This window comes from Myotis yumanensis, unplaced genomic scaffold, assembly GCF_028538775.1.
Source record: "Myotis yumanensis isolate MYYU_CA2020_CCGP unplaced genomic scaffold, mMyoYum1.0.hap1 SCAF_17, whole genome shotgun sequence".
NCBI classification, from domain to species: domain Eukaryota; kingdom Metazoa; phylum Chordata; class Mammalia; order Chiroptera; family Vespertilionidae; genus Myotis; species Myotis yumanensis.
Genome location: NW_027223768.1, coordinates 21,471,476 through 21,492,514, shown reverse-complemented (window position 1 = coordinate 21,492,514; position 21,039 = coordinate 21,471,476). Strand labels below are relative to the sequence as shown.

The following is a 21,039-nucleotide window of genomic DNA, read 5'->3' as shown; positions in this document are numbered from 1 at the left end:
TCAGTCCATGGGCTAATGCTCTATCCACTGAGCAAAACAGGCTGCAGCTTAATTCATTTACTTTTAATCTATATGTGTCTTTATATTTAAAGTGGGTTTTGTTTTTGATTCACCCTCATAATCTGTCTTTTAATTGGTGCATTTATGCCATTGACTTTCAGAGTGCTTACTGATAGAGTTACTCCCATATCTGGCAGCTTCTGGGGCCCGTCAGGGGCCCAGGACCAATCCGGTCCTGGGCGGCAGGCAGGCGGCTCCGGGGGCTTTCGAGGCCGGCGTGCCTGCAGCCCGGGCCCAGATCGGGTCCCGGGCAGCAGGCAGGCGGCTCCTGGGGCAGGCAAGCGGCTTCTGGCATCGCCCACGGGGGGCCTGGATGGTGGCTCCCACTGGCGGCTCACGCTGTCCCGCCCTGCCTGCAGTATGCAAATTAGCCGCCATCTTTGTTGGCGGTTAATTTGCATATCACTCAATTAGCCAATGGGAGGTGTAGTGAAGGTACGGTCAATTACCATGTTTGTCTATTATTAGATAGGATTCTATCCCAATTCATTTCCTGTTGTTTAAACACACTCAGTTATATCAGTTGTGTCTTCTTGGAGAAGTCTTCACTACAGCTTTCTGACTGCTCCACTCTGAACTGTTGTCTGCATTCTACAGCTGGTACAGAGCTATTTAACTTGGCTCTTTCTATGGCATTCTCCTGAGGGTTCCCTCTGTCTGCCCTGTGCTAGCTCTCCTATCCTATATCCCATGTCCTACTCCTTCTTGGTGTAAAATATATTCCACTAGCTTCAGGAGAAATGATGTGCAAGAGGTAATTTTAAAAATCTGAAAATACCCTCATGTGTGGTTAATGGCTTATAGCTAGATATAGAATTCTAAATAGGAACTAATTTCCTGTCAGAAGTTGGAGGACATGCCTCATTGTTTCCTAGCTTCGGAGTTGCTGATGGGAAGTCTGAAGCCATACTGATTTCTGATCCTTAGCTTGTAATGTTCTTCCTTTCTTTGGAAGTTTGTAATACTGTCTTTGTCACCACAGACAAATTGAAATTTCCTGAAAATGCCTTGTCATAGGCACTCAGTAAGCCCTTTCAATCTGGAAACTAGGATCCACTGGGGGAAATTTTATTGAATTATATTGCTAATGATTTCCTTCCTTTGTTTTTCTGGAACTTGGTTTGATATTGGACTTTTTAAACTGATACTCTAATTATTGTATCACTTTTCCCTCTACTTTCTAGAATATTTCCTCATTTTCATCTTCAAACCCACACTAAGTTTTATTTCTGTTACTTTTCTTTTTTAAACACATAGCAGTTCTTTGGTCTTGTATAACATTCACTCCTTATCTCACACATGTAATATTTTAAACTCTTTGAGGAAAGTAATGAGTTTTTTTAAAATTTTCTATTCCCTGCCTGTCTCTGATCCTCCAAGTTTCTTTAGTTTGTTTTGGTTTTTCTTCAGATATCTGCTAGTCTTGGGAATGTCAGTATCTTTAGGTCTTGCCTCTTGGACTAGTGTAATACACCAAATGGTATTCTGATCTTCTGCATGGAGGGTACAGGTGAGGGAAGCCAGGTGGAGGAGTCTCACTCAGTGAGTGTGCAGATGTTCATTCCATTCCCTTGAATTGGAAAAGGGCCCTGTGCTCTCAATTTTGCCTGGTATGCCCCAATCTGAGACTTTGGGGTTTTCTTCTTCAGAGAATTAACCTGCAGTCTTGTATTAGGGTGGAGGTGAGGGTGGGAAAAGGAGAATACTAAGGGATCTATCATCATGTATTCCTGATACCATCGATTCCTGAGCTATTTGAAAACTTTGTGGTACAATTCAGGTTGGTTCTTGGCTTTCTTCAGAGCCAGATTAAGATTTGGCTTTCTCAAGTCAGCTAGGTCATTTACCACACTCCATTTGTTTTTCAGCTTTCAATCTATTATTATGTGGTTGTTTTCTCCTTTTTCATTCTCCTTGTCCTTGATGGACCATATCTTTTTAAAAAAATTCCTTTATCATAATTATAGTGCAGTTTCTGGAAAAAATACAATTAGATGCTTATCCAATTTTATCCCCAGAAGTCCAGGATAAATCTAAAAAAATACTCCTGATTGTTTATGCCATTCATTTCCCCTTCCCACCCAATTCTCCCACCACCATAGTAGTTTACAAAGATCAATATTGCCTTAGGAGTAGTCAAGAGGGGCTCCTTGCCCAGGCATCACATTTTATTTTTTAAATTCTTTATTGTTTAAAGTATTACGTATGTCTCCTTTTTTCTCCCATTGACCTCTCCCGGCCATTCCCACCCCCCCCCCCCCCCCGCCCCCAGCACATGCCCTCACCCCCCTACTCTCTGTGCCCATGGGTTATGCTTATATATATGCATACAAGTCCTTTGGTTGATCTCTTAAAACCCTCACCCCCCGGCCTTCCCTCTGACCTTGGTCAGGCATCACATTTTTGAGGGCTTGACTTTGGTGCTCCTGGGCACCGATCCCCACAGAACTTGACTGTATAGGCTGGCTGTCCACATGCATGTCTCTGGGCCTCTCATGATGTGAGGCCAAATTTGGAAATTCTCTCCAGGCCTTGACTGTAGAAAAATATAGTCGTGGTTGAAGGATAGAACATACTTTATCTTTTTATTTTAAAAAAGTTAGTTAGCCCTAGTCAGTTTGGCTCAGTGGATAGAGCGTCAGCCTGCGGACTGAAGGGTCCCAGGTTTGATTCCGGTCAAGGGTACATGCCTGGGTTGTGGGCTCGATCCCCAGTGTGGAGCGTGCAGGAGGCAGCTAATCAATGATTCTCTCTCATCACTGATGTTTTCCTCTCTCTCCCCTTTCTCTCTTCCTCTCTGAAATCAATAAAAAAAAATTTTTTTTTAAACAGTTAGATTAAAAAATATTAAGTCATATGACACAGCTTTATAAACCTAGCATATAGCTGGCCCACAGAAACATTGACTTCCTTCATGGTTTCTCTTTCCCCAGGTCTTCTGGCTTCACTGCAACTCAAACAGTAACCCTTACAAATGACTTACATGAATCAGAAAGGAATCCATTATTTAAGACACTTTGCTGCCATCTGTTGGAAATTTTATTAAGTAACTACAAATCAATGAAGACAAATGACAGGCACCCCTAGTTGTTGGGCAATGCATAATTTGTACAACCAGAGGGGCAGCACTGCCTTGAACCAGCTTTCACAGAAGTGAGCAAACTCTACTGCGCCAGGATGAGTATGGGGAGGAAGACAACAAAGCAAATCAGGAATCAAACTCCCACTCACAAGTTAGAAGGAACTGTGGTATGGCACCTTGACTTAGAACTGAGAACTTTCTTCACAGAAAGAAATGTTCTCACTGCTAATCTAAATTTAGTTCATAAGAGCAAAATAAAAATTGGCTTTAGCAGTTAGCTTGAGAACATAAGTACTAGTTTTTATTTTATTCATACTAGCTTTGTGTTCCAAATAACTAATTTCCAAAAGAAATATAAGAGTGTGTTGAAAAGTAATTTTGGAATTAAATGCAAGCTGCTTCTTTCAAATGGACAAACCTGATTAAATCAGGTTGGTAGTTGGGTCAGTTCTGTTTTAATCCTTGCTTTGTAAATGTGAATGTTCCACCACAACTGACATATTAGGGAACACTTGCAATTACATAAATTTTTTATCATGATTTCATCTGTGAGAAACACTAGGTGAACAAAGAAAAATGCACCCAGCTGAACCAAGGCACATATGAATACACAAAAGGCTCACATACACAGCTCAAACATGTACCAGTGACCTCACTTCACTACCTGTGCTATGAGCCACACCCATACATACACATCTCCTATGACAATGTTCTATTCAATTTCCAAAAAACCCTCCCTCCATCACTTCACAATAAATTTAAAAACTACTCTGATGCCCACTACCACAAGTAAATTTCTGGATAATTTTCCAAGGTAAAGGTGCTATCGTTATTGTAGTACTTATGTATTCCTCAACCATTTAGCACATGTAAAAATGTATTATTATTTTTCTAAGTTCCTGTCTTTACATGTTTTTGAGTATAGTGCTTCTAATTCCTTTTCCCCCATAAGTCCTGTGATTTTTATTGTGCAATTCTGCACAGTACAGTGATTTAGGCACACATGTCACATTATTGCAAAACTGACTGTGCATGGCTATTTTAACCTAGACTCAAGCCCATTCTGCTAGACCAGTGGTTGGCAAACTGCAACTCTCGAGCCACATGAGGCTCTTTGGCCCCTTGAGTGTGGCTCTTCCACAAAATACCACTTGCGGGCACACACATACAGTGTGATTGAAACTTCGTGGCCCATGCGCAGAAGTCGGTATTCTGTGGAAGAGCCACACTCAAGGGGCCAAAGAGCTGCATGTGGCTTGCGAGCTGCAGTTTGCTGACCACTGTGCTAGACTAATATCAGCAGAATTACCACATGTATCTTATAAATCTTACAGATTTCAAAAAATAAATATATACTGACTTATGGTTTTTAAGAAAACTCAAAACCACCCATCCAAAAGCCTCAGTGAAATTATCCAGGGCTTCTACCTTAATTATCCATAATGCTTTTGATAATTCTTGAGCTCATTTGACCTTTCCTCAAATAACTTACCTATTTCTACAAAACCCTAAGCGACTGGTTGACCAAACGCTGAACCGGTCGCTATGACGTGCACTGACCATCAGTGGGCAGAAGCTCAACACAGGAGCCGTCCCCTGGTGGTCAGTGCACTCCCATCGCAGGAGCGCTGCTCAGCTGACCAACGGACGCCAGACGCGAGGCTCACAGCTGGCGAGCACAGCTGTGGCGTACCAAGCAGCAGCAGCAGCACGGTGCCTGACCCACCTCGGGCTCCTCCCCGGCTGCCTGCTGCTTCCTACACTACTACATCCCTCGGGGGATGTCGGACTGCTGGTTTCAGCCTGATCCCCCGAGGGGTCCCAGATTACGAGAGGGTGTAGGCCAGGCTGAGGAACCCCACCAGTGCACGAATCTGTGCACTGGGCCTCTACTATATCACTGAAATCTGGGGATGATGGAATACAAGTACAAAGGATGGATATTATATAGCTCTCTTAACATGAGCTTGCTTAGATAATTGTGAAATAGTTTATTTTATTGGAAGAAACAAGACAACATTTTTAGGGCATTTCAAAGAAAACCAAGCACTGCCATTATTCACTGAGTTCTAATTTTCAGAGCTAGAAATACCAGACTGCTGACTTTTTTCATAAATTTTTTGCTCATTTGTATGCATATTACCTTAAAGTTCACAAGTTTCTTCTACTAAATAATGTGTATATATATATATACACACACACACACACACACACACACACACACACACACACACATATAACTTAATAGTCAATCTAAATATTGAGTGCTACCAAACACAGGCATTATTTATCAGCATTTTTAATTCTATTATTTGAAAAATTCTTGAAATATGAAATCTTCATTACTCATTTCTCCTTCCTTCAATATTATTACTACCATGTATTTTCATAAATTTTAGCATCTTGAAAAAATGTCATAAATTATCTAGATACTCCTAATAAATAAATATCCTGGGAATAAAGAGAGTCATCATTAGTTTATACATAAAGTTAACTGAGAATACTTTAACCAAGAATGTCAGAATTAAAAATTAAGGTCTGAATAATGAATATCCTTTAAAAATTTGGCCTATAAAAGTTATCCTTTATAATTTTAGAAATGCCTTGGAGAAAATATCGTGCTTTAACATTTATTTTCTTCAAAGTTTCCTCAAATTTTTATCACTTAGGTCAATAAATGTAGGAAAACATAGTTACAAGGTTGTGAGCTCAATCCCTGGTAGGGGGCATGCAGGAGGCAGTCGATAGATGTTTTGCTCTGACACTGATGTTTCTCTCTCTCTCTCCCCCTCTCCCTTCTTCTCTCTCTAAAATTCAATTGAAAACATTTTTTTTAAAAATCACATGACAATTTCATTCTTGCTGCTCTAGCCAAAATTCTTCATTTTTCATTTCTCACTTCCTACATCCAATCCAACAAGCAAATTCTGGTGGCTCTACCTTCGAATGTATTCATAATCTAGTCACTTCTCAGCCTTTCCACTATTACCAGATCATTGCAATAGCATTCCAACTGGTCTCTGAACTCCCATTCTTGCATCCCTATTCTCAATATAGAAGCCAGTGGCTCCCTATCTCACAGAATAAAAGCCAAAGCCCTCATGATGATCCAGAAGGCCTTCGTGATCTGCTCAATGATGTCATCTCCTACTACTCTCCCCTTGTTCACTCTGCTCCAGCCTCCCTGGCATCTATGCTGCTCCTGGAATATTCCAAGCATATTTCTCCTTTATACTTGCTATTCCCCTGGGTGCAAATCCTCACCCCTAGGTATCTACATGCCCGACTTCCATACTTTTATCAGGTCTTGACTCAAATGTCACTTAACAGGGAGGCATTCTTTGGTCAGCTTAGCTAAAATTATTCTTCCTTGATGCTACCTATTTCCTATTTTTTTTCTTTGTACTTATCTCCATCTAGCACAGTATATATTGCACTTATTACTCTTGCTTATTGTCTATCATTCCTCAATAGAATGTAAGCTTCACAAGGGGAGAGAGCTTTGCATATTTTTTTCACTCTTGTGTCTTAAAGTGCCTAGAACAGCATGTGGCACATTGTTGTCATTCAATAACTATTTGCTGCATAAACAAATGGATTTTTTAAAAATTAAAAATCAATGAAAGCCACACAATATAACACAATGACATGTGCTGTGAAAAGTCATCAATAATCTATCTTCCTAATTATGTAAGAATCTTCTAATGACAGAAATATTACACCTCTTTTCACTTAGGGACTGGCATAGAATGTTACATATACAGCAATTATTCAATTCAATATTTGACAGCATAAAATTTTGCTTAAAGACAAATCACTAGGAGATAAAAATAGAACAACAGAATAATGATCTAATTCAACATTAGATTGGCATGTAAGAAAAAAATGGCTCTAAAAGTAGTCTTTCCCCTTCTAATATTTATGAGCAATAGCTTTCAGTGCTAATTTAGGACATCCACTCCAAAAATGATCATGGTTTGCCATGAATCAAGACTTGTCCAGGACAGAAAGTGGAAGATTGGCTCTGGACTAAGCACCTTGGCCACCTCATCTTAGTTTGTCTTTGGGACTAGTACGTGGAATATTGGAGATATTTAACAATTTACGATATAGTTTTCTCTTCTTTAAAATGTTAACAGTTCTTCAGACTATGAATATATATTCTTTGTGGGTTAAAGCTTGTCAAAGGTTTCTAGAGTGACAATGATAGTCATCAACATAACACTGTGAATAATATTAGATAGCAAAGGAACTGAAAGAAGATAACTCTGAGCCAGTCCAAGTTACATAGAACACATACATGAAATACAAACAGGCTACAATATGGTTACACCCAGACAGGTTTACAATACAATTTATGCCAATACCTAAACTAGATTCAACACATGCTAAAGAAGTACAATGGAAATAAAATGAGAGGAAAATCTGATTTCTCTAAGTATTATTCCTTGGACAAAAGTGTTTGCTAATCTAACTAATTTCTAGAAAAGCAACAATTGTTATAGGATAAAAAGAAAAAGAAAATATTCAAATTCTGACCAAGAATTGAGTTCCATTTAAATTATGAAGAGAAATGAAGAAGAAACAAACAAGAAAAACTAAACCGATATTCAAAAACACATATTCACCAACATACAGACAATAAATAGTTCTGACTTATCTACCTAGCAAATGTCTGTGACTAAATGTCTAGTTTCACTAAGCAAATAATAACATCAATGATATAAAGCACTTCCTACTATTCAAATCCTTTCATTATTTTATTTAATCTTAATTATGTTCCTTTAAAATTACCTGACCTAAATATCTATATATCCATTGGCAAGCATGCAAAATATGAAACAATATATCTGTTAGGAAACAAGGAAAGAGCTGCTTTGATGTTGACAATTTCTTTAGGGTATAACAACTCATAGGGGTTTTTTTATTTCTCTCTCTTGTCACCCCTTTAACCATAGTCCCAAATATACTTACATGAGATATGTAAAATTAGCTCAGCTATAGTAGCCTGATCTGACATTACATTACATAAGACAGAATCAGTAGCTTGAACAGGACACACACCACTCAATACAAAGTTTCCATACAATACTGGCTTCCCAGTGAATCTCAGTAGTTCAACAAGATCACCTAATGGTCTTTCAAAATTTAAAGCCAAGCAATAAACTCAGAAACAATACACCATCCAACTTGTCTAGGGCTGAACAGCAAACTTATGAAGCTTAGATAAATTTCATCTCTGTAAAATAACTTTGCTGCCACTTGGTTACGAAGAATAAAACTTTCTAATGACTTCTAACTCTTGGTTAACATATCAATGCGCTTCCTTAATGGGAAATACAGGATGTTTTGTTTTATTGTAACACTCAACAAGTCCATAAATTACCAGATAAGAGCTAGCAATTTCTTTTCTTTTATTCGCTTACCCAGTTTAGTGGTGCCCTCTGGTGGGTACTCAGGAAACTGACCCTCGGAAGGGACACTGACAGTTCTTCTCAGGCATCTCCCTTTGGTGGAATCGGCCTGCTGCTCCTGTCCTCCCTCCGTGGGTATCTAGTTAACCAAAAGAAAAAGAGATGAAACCTAATACTGAGTTCACCATAACAACTTTCCGATTGAATAATGTTTTCAGTTAATAAAGACAGGAGTTTGTAATCATCAGAGCAAAGTAGAAGAAATGTAGAAATAAAGTATACACAATGGTAAAGTATTACCAATCCCTTTGCAGGAAGCTTTTCTTTAAAAAGAAAACCAAAAGATCAGGAAAGGTGAGTATGTAAATTAGCTTAGTTGAAATATGTACAAATCTTATCCAGGTGTGCATCTGTTTTGGGAGTTCAGAAAACAAAACAAAACACCCACACAAATAAAAGATTCTTTTACATAAGACACTGGTTCACAAGTTCCAATTCAGCCCAATGCTCAATCAGGTAAATGGAAATAAAAGTCAACCAGAAAGATTTAGCTACAACATTCTCTTAAAAGAAGGTTTTGCTAGATAAAAGTATTAAAATGACCCAACTTTTCTTTAATTTTAGAATTAAGCACTTATCTATCCTATCTAATAATAGACAAACATGGTAATTAACCATACCTCCGCTACACTTCCCATTGGCTAATCAGGGTGATATGCAAATTAACTGCCAACCAAGATGGCGGCCAGAAGCCACCAGCTGAAGCGAACATGAGGCTTGGTTGCCCCGGCGATTGAGGAAGCCAAGGTTCCCCGACTGCCGTGGCCCAGCTCTGAGCTCCGGATGCAACAATGTTGCAATTATAGAAGCTAAACAAACCCCAGATACCTGCTTTCAGCCAGCCGGCCTTGGAGCTGGAGCTGCAACAAAGTTTCAATTATAGAAGGTAAATAAATCCCAGAATAAAACAAAAAAGGAGAGACTGGGAGCTTCAGTTGCAGGGTTGGCCTGCCTGAAAACAGCCCTCAGCCCCTCATCCAGACTGGCCAGGCACCCCAGTGGGGACACCCACCCGAAGGGGGTGCGGGCAGCCTGAAAACAGCCATCAGCCCCTCATCCAGGATGGCCAGGCACCCCAGTGGGGACCCCCACCCTAAAGGGGGTGCGGGCAGACTGAAAACAGCCCTCAGCCCCTCATCCAGGATGGCCAGGCACCCCAGTGGGGACCCCCACCCTGAAGGGGGTGCGGGCAGCCTGAAAACACCCATCAGCCCCTCACCCAGGCTGGCCAGGCACCCAAGCGGGACCCCCACCCTGATCCGGGACACCATTCAGGGCAAACCAGCAGGCCCCCACCCGTGCACCAGGCCTCTATCCTATATAGTAAAAGGGTAATATGTAAACTGACCCTAACAGCAGAAAGACTGGGAATGACTGGTCACTATGACACAGACTGGCCACCAGGGGGCAGACACTCAATGCAGGAGCTGCCCTCTGGTGGTCAGTGAGCTCCCACATGGAGGAGCTCTGCTCAGCCACAAGTCAGGCTGATGGCTGCCAGTACAGCGGTGGTGGTGGGAGCCTTTCCTGCTTCCTCAGCAGCGCTAAGGATGTCCAACTGCAGCTTAGGTCTGCTCCCCGCTGGCAAGTGGACATCCCCCAAGGGCTGCCGGGCTGCCAGAGGAATGTCTGATTGCCAGCTTAGGCCCAATCCCCTGGGGAGCAGGCCTCAGCCAGCAGATGGTCATCTCCCAAGGGGTCCCAGACTGTGAGAGGGCACAGGCAGGGCTGAGGGACCCCCTCCCCGCCAGAGTGCACAAATTTTTGTGCACCAGGCCTCTAGTATATATATATATATATATATATATATATATATATATATATATATATATAGGCTAATATGCAAAGTGTCCCCTCAGGAGTTTGACCGGGAGATAGGGAGTTTGATAGCTCACTATGATGTGTGCTGACCACCAGGGGGCAGTGCGGAGTGAAGGAAGGCCCCAGCCAGCAGCTGGAAGGCCCCGTTTGGCCCTGATCACTGGCCAGGCCTAGGGACCCTACCAATGCCCGAATTTCGTGCACCTAGCCTCTCGTACAGTGGTTCTCAACCTGTGGGTCGCGACCCCTTTGGGGGTCAAACGACCCTTTCACACATGAGGAACTGTATTAAAGGGTCACAGCATTAGGAAGGGTGCGAATCACTGCTCTAGTAGGTAATAAAATACATTTTCGGTGAGATTTTGCTAGTAACCTTTATCAAAATTAAGAATAGTATTGGTAACATCTTAGTTTGGCAAAATATATCAGTAATTAATCATAGTTTCTTATTTCTTATGGCTCTCGTGTTGAAATTTCAACAATTTCAATAATAATGACTAGCACTGAGTTCTTGCTATGTGCAGGGCTATGGATTTTACATGAGTGACATTATGAGGGAGCCGTTATTACCCCCCTTTTAAAAATGAGGAATAATTTATTTTTACAAATGATTTCAGTATATACATATCACATCAACTGATCCAGAGAAACTGGGATACACATAGGCTTGAATGTATATGTCTTCTACTTTGCCTCAGTAATCCAACTCCTATGACTGGGGTCAAGCGGGCAATAGCAAGGGAAACTCTCTCTGTGCCACTGAGAATCTGAAGAGCCAAATCCTAATGTCTTCATAATGGACTGAAAATTTTCACAATCTTTATAGGACCAAAAATTCACCATTTCCTCATTACCATAACTATGCTTAAATTACCTGCACACTGAAAAATCAAGAAGTAGAATTAATAATGGTAACATTCTAAAAAAATAAGGGGAAACCAAATAATAGCATCAATAAAGAGATGAACTATTCCAAAAGCACTCTGTAATATAAAACTTTACAAATGGTAATCTAAGTCATCCAGCCTTTTCAGGGTGAAAATTATATTATCTCTACTTAAATAATTAAAAGAGTAGTACAGAGAGGTTAAATAACTCTCATCTAGTAAGAGGCAAAAATGTAACCTCTACTTGCCTTAAAAGTAGAAAGGAATAGGGGTAAATACAAGTAGAGTAGAAAGTTTGTATCTTTGAACAAACAGGAACCTAAATAAAAAACCATTTTCCTCAAAGTTCTAAAAGCACCAATTATCTGAAATAATGAAAATTCAAGCTATAAGGGAAAAATGTAGTAGTTATTTTTTATATTATAGGAGGAAATGACCTATGATCTTTCCTGTGAAAATGTATAAAGGCCACATTTGGAAAAAAATAAGAAATGGCTTCTATTATCATATACTTTGCCTCTACCATCTCTAAGGAGAAGATACATAAAATATATAAAACTTATCTGGGCCTAAATTTTACTCACAATTATTTTCTCAAAGTTTTTGTGTAGACTCTTCATTTCCCACTATTGTAACTTAGAATATAATAAAAGGTTTCATTCAAAGTATCACTTACAATTGGGGTATACTATCTCTCACTTGGGATATATGGGAGAATAGTGTTGACTTTTATTCTAAACCTCCACTTCTTATGAATCTTTTACATTATAGATTGATCCCTATGTAAAATATTTTTACAAGATATTGATCTACTTGAAAATCAGAGGGTTCATATTTCAAGTATTTTCAAACTAAGCTGGAGTTCACCAATCTTTGTACACATTCTAAAAAAAATAAGGGGATACCAAATCAAAGAATCAGTTTTAGAAAGTCAATTTTAGAAAAGCTATGTTGTCCATTCTAATTGCTCTAATTTTGTTTACTAGTTTAATTTTTTTAATATTTTTTATTGATTTTTAGAGAGAGAGGGAGGGAGAGGAAGAGAGAGAAAAACATTCTTTAGAGAAAAAAATTACAGAGCATTTTCTTTTGCTAGTTAGCATAAACTTGGTTTCCTTTACTTGACTATTTAATCTGCATATACACAGATTAAAATTGAAGTTATTTTATGTATAATTCTAAACAAAATGAAAGGCAATTTGTAGAAAATATGAGGTATATGTATATAAATAGTATTTTCTAAGTAACTTAATTTATTTGTGCATGTTGCTCTTAGAGAGAGAGAGAGGAAGAGAGCAGAACACTGATGTGCTACCTGCAGCACGCCTGCTACCAGGGATGGAGCCCACAACCTGGACATTACTCTGACCAGGAAATGAACTGGCAACCTTTGGTGCATAGGACACCACCCAACCAAGTGAGCCACACCAGCCAGGACATTTACTAGTACACATTTATTGTTTATACTGAATTAGTCTTTAAAATTTGTGTAACTTCCAGATTCTATAACTTGAGAGGAATTCTTTTTAACCTCTTTGGCCTTGTACTGTACCTTGAGTCCAATTTTTCCTCAGGAAAAAAATAAAATCAAGCACTTTAATTCATTCCATTGCAGATGAGGCAAATGGAACACAGTAAGGAGTAAATGGCTTCTCAGGTATTTAAGCTGTGCTAATAACAAAGTCAAACGTAATTTCTGAATTCTAATCCTGATGGTTAGTTCCAAACCATTCATGACAACGGAAGAGCAACATGCACAAATAAATTAAGTTACTTAGAAAATACTATTTATATACATATACCTCATATTTTCTACAAATTGCCTTTCATTTTGTTTAGAATTATACATAAAATAACTTCAATTTTAATCTGTGTATATGCAGATTAAATAGTCAAGTAAAGGAAACCAAGTTTATGCTAACTAGCAAAAGAAAACGCTCTGTAATTTTTTTCTCTAAAGAATGTTTAAGTGATACTCAAGTCTACTGTATCCTGATACAGTGGATGTATGTGATGGGTAAAAGCAGCCTTCTGCTTCAGCAAGGGCATAATTCTGAACCGTTTGCTGTACAGGGCTTCTCATAAGCTTTTCTACAAAAAAAGAACTCTTCTGCTAAAAGTATCAGCTTCAGACTTTACGTTCTAGGAACATCAAATTGCCTGCATTTCCCTAATATAGCCCCTATTGTGTAGTGCCTTTGCTTAGTCTGTTGTCTCAGCTTAAAATATTTCCCCCATTTTCTTTTCTATTCTTTACCTAACAGGTAAAACTATTCATCCTAAAGTGCAGTACAGACATTGCCTCTTCCAGGAGTCTTCCCTTTCTACCAATTCCCTAAGGGAGTAGGGTCCAGGTACACCTTCCTGAGGTTCCTCCAATAACAGATTTTTCTCTGTCACTCTACTTACTACATTGAATTATAATTATTCCTTTGTGCAACTAATTCCATGTAAGTTAACAGCTTGTATCTTACCAGTCAATCCCCAAATCTTAAAATAGCTCCAACCCACAAATGAATGAATGAATATTTAATAGGTAGAGAGGTTGGCCATTGTAGGCAAAGGAAAAATAAATAATATCAGCTAAGAAGTTGGTAAGCATATAACTTTTTTATTTTGTTTTGGAACAGGGAGTAGGCCAATTTAATTAGAGTCGCTTCAAGGGGAGAAATGGGGTAAAACACCAAAATATATTATGACCACATTGCGAGGGCATTAATACCAGACCATGCATAATTCAGGAAGCACTGGGAAACCTTTCAAGTTTTTAAATCAGAGGAATGGTAGTCTCTTAATTGGTCTTTCTCCTTCCTATCTCCCCCTCTTCTAATACATCCTATAGATTAATATTCATAACACAGCCCAGCTGGTATGGCTCAGTGGTTGAGCATTGACCCATGAACTAGGAGGTCATGGTTTGATTCCTGATCAGGGCACATGCCTGGGTTGGGGGCTCGATTCCCAGTAGGGGGCACACAGGAGGCAGTGGATACATGATTTAATCTCTTATAGATGTTTCTATATCTCTCTCCCTCTCCCTTTCCCTTCCTCTCTCTGAAATCAATAAAAAACATATTTAAAACATATTCATAACTGTGATCAAATCCCTTCCTTTCTTAAGCTTCCTTTGGTAACTGCCCATTACCAACATCTTAATGACATAGACTATAGTCCTTTAGAATAAATGGATTTCTTTCTTTTATTCTATCCAGTTTATTTGTGATATTTCTCAAATGCCATTTTAAAATTATTTGTCTTATTTCCAAAACTAAATTTGGAATGTGGGGGAGAGAGGAGAGAACTGTGTCTTATTCTTTATAACTCCTAACACATGAATTTCCCACATGACCAACAGGGACACATTATGTATCTGCTAAATAATCTGAAAGTCGTTTTGAATGAAATATGCCATGGGTAGTTACCCCAGGATAAGTAACAGCCAATTTTTGGCTGTTTGTGTAAAAGCCTAATTGCTATTTTCATTAATATGAGTATAAATACTGTTTTCCCAAACAAAGCAAGAAAAAAATTTTTATCTTAAAATTACATTATTATTACCCCGGTGCCTGTGCACTAGTATCCTGCTTTAAAAATTCCACATACAGAAAGTAGAGTCTGGATGAAGAAAAATGAAAAACGGAGCCATGTTAATTCTTCCTAATGACTTGTTATTGCCAAAGAAACTCAACAAATTTTGCTTTTTTTTTTTTTGTATTTTTATACTGGCTGCACTCAGAGGGGTTCATGATTGCCTTCTCCACCATTTCCCTCAACTCCTTAATCTCTGGTTTACTTGGTCTTATCTCTTGCAAGCAAAATGGAATTCAAATGACCTCCTACACCCTCTTTAAAATGGCTTGGTGCCAAGCCAGCTGGGGCCTTTCCTGGCATCCAGGCAGGGAAGTATATCTCATAACACATAAGCAATGCCTATTTGGCACAATTTACATGAAGCAATTTACTAAGCCAGTGAGTCATTTCTCAAGGTGATACTCCTGGCAGACTTCTCTTCTTTCAGCATTCTGCCCAGACCTACCCTTCTGCTACATTCCCAAATTGGCAATCGGTGTATTTAACACTCTTCCCATGTACATCCCCCAGGCAGACTTTTTCCTGTTTCTGACAGGAAACATGCAGAGTTAAGAGAGAGCATTAAAAGATCCCACACACTGAATGCACAAGTGATGCTAGACTAATATAATCCTCCCACATTCCAGCAGTGCCTGGCTAAGGATTCAGTTTAAATCCTTACAGAATCTTCTTAATTGATTTCTGTAGCACAGCAATAAACACCCCCATGATTCATTAAGGTTTAAAACAGCCTTTTTAGATAATTTTAACAGGAAATTCCTTAAATTCCTTGTTTCAAGAAATTCTAACTTGTTCATGAAAACTTCTGAGGGTGAGAGTTATACTCCTGCTGACAGTGTGGCTGAGAGATAGAGAGTGAGAGCAGACACACACACACAGACACACACACACACACACACACACACACACATAATAGATTTCTAATCATTTCTTATAATGAAATTAACAGAATATTAAATTTATCATTTATGTAGTAGGTACAGCAATGACAACATTTTCTTATCCTAGAGACTTAATTTAGTTTTTCCAACTTAATGGTAGAACATATCTGTCTCAGACATTAACTATTTTTGCAAACTATTTCAGGAACTGCTCATCCCTTACCTGGTCTATTACAGTAACCTAACTTTCTATTTTCTTCCAGTAACATTCACTCAATTTTCCACAGGATTAACAGTTACTTTTCTAAGAATCAAATCTGATGATGTCACTGACCTGTTCAAATACCTTTCCATGGTCCAAATCATTTCCAGAATTAAGTCCAAATTCCTTAGCATGGCCTTCAAGGCACTTTCTCATTTGATTCTTGACAGTCATCACTTTTCTTCAAGCTGTATTCCAAGGATCCTGAGCATTTTGCAATTTACCAAAGAGAGAGATGTTTCCTGATCTGTCTCCTTATACATGAAATATCCTTCCCTTCTTTTCCTCCAGGTGAGCTTCTATTTGTCCCTGGACATGACCTAATCACAGATTTCTCTGTAAAACCTTTTTTGGCATTCTCTAGTTCGCACCATAACCCACTCCAGGCAGTCTCTCAGTTAATCTTTCCTTGTGATTATATTATAATCTTAAGAAAAAATAATTTACTGAGGTGACATTCACTTAACTTAAAATTAACCATTTTAAAGTGAATTAACTCAGTGACATTTAGTACATTCACAAGGTTGTGCAAACACTACCTGCATGGAGTTCCAAATGGTTATAACTTTTAATTTACCATAATATGTCCCCCAAACCTGTATCTTTGCAATCACAATACTGCACACATAATACATGTTCAATAAATACAGATGGAATCACATATTAACACTAGAAAAGCATTTTATGGATTATTTTTATCTTCTTTTATTATCTAGTTTTAGGGAGAAAACATGGAATTAAGCCTCATGCTCTGGAAAAATTTATCACACAAAAAGAAAAGATAAAAGGACAGGTGCATCTCCTCTCACACTTATATTAAGCAAATGGATCTTCAGGAATCAAATTTATAATTTGGCTTTTTCAAAATTTATTAAACAAATATTTATTGAGAATTTACTTATGTATCAAGAACTGTCCTAAGCACTGAGGGATACAACATTGAACAAAACAGAAAAAAATCCTTGCCCTAAAGCCTACATTCCAGTAGTGGAAGAAAGACAATAAACATAACAAATAAATTCAATAGCATTTTAGAAAGTGGCAAATGCTCTGGGACAAAATAAAATTAGAGCCACATAATTAGATCAGATGTTCTGGATGGAGATACAGGAGGGGTTGCAATTTATTTATTTATTTGATTGATTGACTTGAGGGGGGGGAAGGAAGGGAGAAAAAGAGACAGAAAGAGACAGAGAGGGAGAAACATCTATCTGTTCCACCAATTTATGAATTCATCGGTTGCTTCTTGTATGTGCCCTGACCGGGGATCGAACCAGCAACCTTGGCGTATCAGGATGATGCTCTAAGCAAATGAGCTACCCAGCCAGGGCAAGGGTGGCAATTTTAAATAGGTGGGCCTATATTAAGCAGGTGATATCTAAGCAAAGAGTTCAAGGAGGTGAGAAAGTAAATCATTTAAATATCTTAAAGGAAAAGCCAAGGCTAAGGCTTTGAGGCAGGAACATGACTGATGTGCTCAAGGACAGTGCCAAAGCCAGAGTGGCTGGATCACAGTGAGCCTTTGGAACTAGGAAGGATGGAGCTGTCATTAATGAAGAAGGAGAAGGTCTCTGGAAGGCTTCAGAAGACTAGGGGATCAGTGTGGGGCTTATTGAACATGACTATTACTATCCAAGTAGAGATGTGTAATGAGCAGATGGATATGTGAGTCTAGATAGAGAACAGACATGTGTAGGCTTAAGACATAAAATTAGGAATCATCAGCACTAGAGGGTGTTTAAGGTCATTAAGATTGGATGAGAGTCCTAGGAAGTGATGTCCACAGACTGGTACTCCCCTGTAAAGATTTGGATAGAAAAGAAATCTGCAAAGATGACTTAGAAGGAATTGCCAGAGAGGCAAGAAGAAAACTGAGCACAGTGTCAGGGAAGCCAAGGGAAGAGAGTTGTTCTAGAAGTAGAAATGAGCCATCAACTGCATTAAATGCCACGGACAAATTAAGTCAGATGAGAACTGACCACTGAATTCAGTAATTTGGAGGTCACCAGTGAATTTATCAAGATTAATTTTGGCAGAGTACTATAGGTAACTGTCTGATCAGAGTAGTTTAAGCGAGAACAAGAGAAGAGGAATTAGAGACAGTGAGCTTACAAGTTTTGAGAATTTTTGCTATTAAGGGAAGCAGAAAAGGATGGTAACTGGATACAGAAGTGAGGTTGATATCAGCTTATTTTTTCTTTTAAGATACGAGAAATAATAGCATGCTGGTGGGGATGAGCTAGTGGACAGCAAAAAACTGAAAAACTAAAGGGGTGGGGGAGAATTGCTAGTGCTACATCCTTGGAATGGGCACCCATGCAGGGACGGACTGTCAAATAATGGTCAGCTGAACCATAGTTAAAGGAGGGAAATCAGGGTATAGGTAACAGGTGCTGGTGGATAGGTAGACATGGTAATGGAGTATGCAGAAGTTCCCTTCTGAGTGCTTGAATTTTCTCAGTGAAGAAAGAAGCAAAGTAGTCAACTGTAAGGGAGGGTAATAGAGAAAGGATTTTTAAGAAAAGAGGGAGAGATGTAAAAAAAATCTTGGAAATCACTTTGGATTGTGCTACGCAAAGTGTGGTCCAGCGTGCCGCTCTACAAATTGCTTGTTACTAATAAACAATGTAACAGTACAGAAGTTGAGATCAGTGGATTTGTCTCACTGTACAACACACTTTCCAGGAACATGTGTAAGTTTTGTAATCCTATTTCTTCTTTTCCTATGTTATGATCACTCTGTGTATATGTTTTTAATTGTAATTTTATTTTTGTTAAATCTAATAAAAATTTTGGGTTTGTATTTTTGTCTTTTTTACAAATTTCATTTTATTGTATTCTACTGTTCACAATGAGGTGGGAGAAAAAACTGGTCCTTCACCACACATACATTGGTCATCCAGAAGAGCTGCATAATAACTGGACTAGAAAAATGTTTTGTAATTGCCAAGCAACATTAGGGGCTCACATGAGGCTTGCAGTCATTAGTTTAAAGACCATCAGTATGGTGGAGTGATCTTCTCAGACACATTATGCTGCATGGAAGCAGGCAGGGAAGATGAGGAGCAGTATTTAAGTGAGCTGTCTCACTGTCAAGTGAGAATGATGATGCAAGAGAAGGGCAAGGGAATAGTGTGCAAGGGAGCAATGACAATGATTGACCATAATATTCAGGTCAGGTGAAGAGGGAAGAAAGGATATCAGAGGTGTGAGGGGCAGACCAGGTGTAAAGGGGTTGGGGAGAGGTCAGACAGGAAGCAGCCATGGGAGGAGAAGGACAACTACTATAAGCAGCATGGTCTGAGGGCTATGGAGAAAAACAGCCAACACTTGACAGAACCTCACAGAAGACAGTGTCCTCGGGGAAGATACAGGTTCTCATGAGACCAAAAATTAAGGGACTCCTTCAGGAAGAGGTGGAAGAACGGCTGAGTTTGCTGCTGACGGACCATAAGTTGCAGAGGGCAGAGTGAAGGGGTTTCAAGAGGTAGGGAAGAATGACTGAATGGCAGAGACAGAAAAGGAGATTTACAGAGCCAAAAAGAGAGTGTGGGAGATGATGAGTTCCCCGGGCATCTAGGGTTACTCATGATGACTGGCATGAACAGGCATAAAGTACCTAAGATACTGTTTTTTGGAAATTTTTCATCATGGACAGTTATTTTATGAGACAAAAGAGGACCCAGGCCTGGATTATTCAAATGATCAGTAATATCTAATCAGTGGGTTATATCTTGGTTCTAGATAAGGCATGTTTATGCTATCTATCCTTAGACTATTACATTTCTTACAGTACTAAACTGAATAAAATGTAAGGAAGGGCATAAAGATGACAAATGATCTGTTCATAACTGTGATTTTAAAAAAACTGAAGACAGAGTATGTTGATTAAAATGTGCATTTTGAATGATCTGTTTATTCAAATTGGTAACTAAAAATCTTCTCTACTAATATTCACTCTACCAATTTTTATTATTTGTCTACTTAACATAAACACAGTCCACATATACTAGATTGCTCAAGAAAAGGACCCTTTAAAAATTATTTTAATAAAATAAAATTTTATATTAAAGTATTATTTTACTTATTATATCGATACTCTACCCATAGCTATACACACACACACACACACACACATATATGGCAATTAATCTTTCTCTTTCATTGAATCAGATCTTGTCTTCTCCTTCCCTTCCATTATCCCTTTGTCAAGATCATATTCATTATTTTTTTATGTTGTGGAGGATGGGAATAGGATGGCCTAATGGTCCTACTAAATCAGAATGGCATCATGTGCTAAATCACCAATAAGAAAATGAATTATTTGGATGTGGAAGGATTTGTACACTGAACAATTTGATAAATAAAGTAGTCATAGTATATGGTAAGGTCAAGGGGTTCTGTTGTTGTTTTTTACTTTTTTATTTAGAGGGACAGAAAGTTCACCTAGAATAGCACTAATTACATTCTGTCTGCCTCTCCAGATCTATTCTCTGCCCTTCTCTACCTTGCTGTGTGTTTCAGGAAGCAAACCTCTACAGAACACATCAAGAGTAATCTTTTCCTCTGACTTCAAGTTAGGTCTGGCCAGCAGGTAACATTGACAAGAAGTCGGAAGTCAGGAGAAGAGCGTTAGAGTGTTTATTTTCCCTTGCGTCCTCCTTGCTGGCCATTTTTGTACTGGCAGAGGCTGTGTTCTTTTGTGTAGAGCTACAGCAACTGCCATGTTATAGTTTATCATTCATAAAGCCTCCATTTTCATAAATGCAAATAAAAACTATATCATGTCAGGAATTTGGTCAGAAAAGGGAAGTAGCTTTTCTCAATAATACCCTTCTCACCTCCTTCTCCTTGTTGAGCAACACCAACTGGCTGTCTGTGAGGATGCAATACTTCCGCTCCCATGTTGTCGTATCAGTGTAGGGTGACTGGCCACAAGACAGACGATGCGTAGGTGGCCCTTTCACATCTGGGTAACAAA

The 21,039-nt window shown here is 38.9% G+C and overlaps 1 protein-coding gene across 6 annotated transcripts in view; it reads right to left on the bottom strand.

Moving 5' to 3' along the window:
• The window catches only part of RASAL2 (RAS protein activator like 2), a 245,434-nt gene that overhangs the window by 113,046 nt on the left and 111,349 nt on the right, over positions 1-21,039 (bottom strand). For all 6 annotated transcript variants that reach the window (XM_070396884.1, XM_070396885.1, XM_070396886.1 and 3 more), the window contains exons 2-3: positions 20,900-21,027; positions 8,569-8,695 (exon numbers count right to left, since the gene is read on the bottom strand). In XM_070396884.1, coding sequence (XP_070252985.1) covers positions 8,569-8,695; positions 20,900-21,027 — 255 coding nt within the window. The remainder of the gene's footprint in view (positions 1-8,568; positions 8,696-20,899; positions 21,028-21,039) is intronic.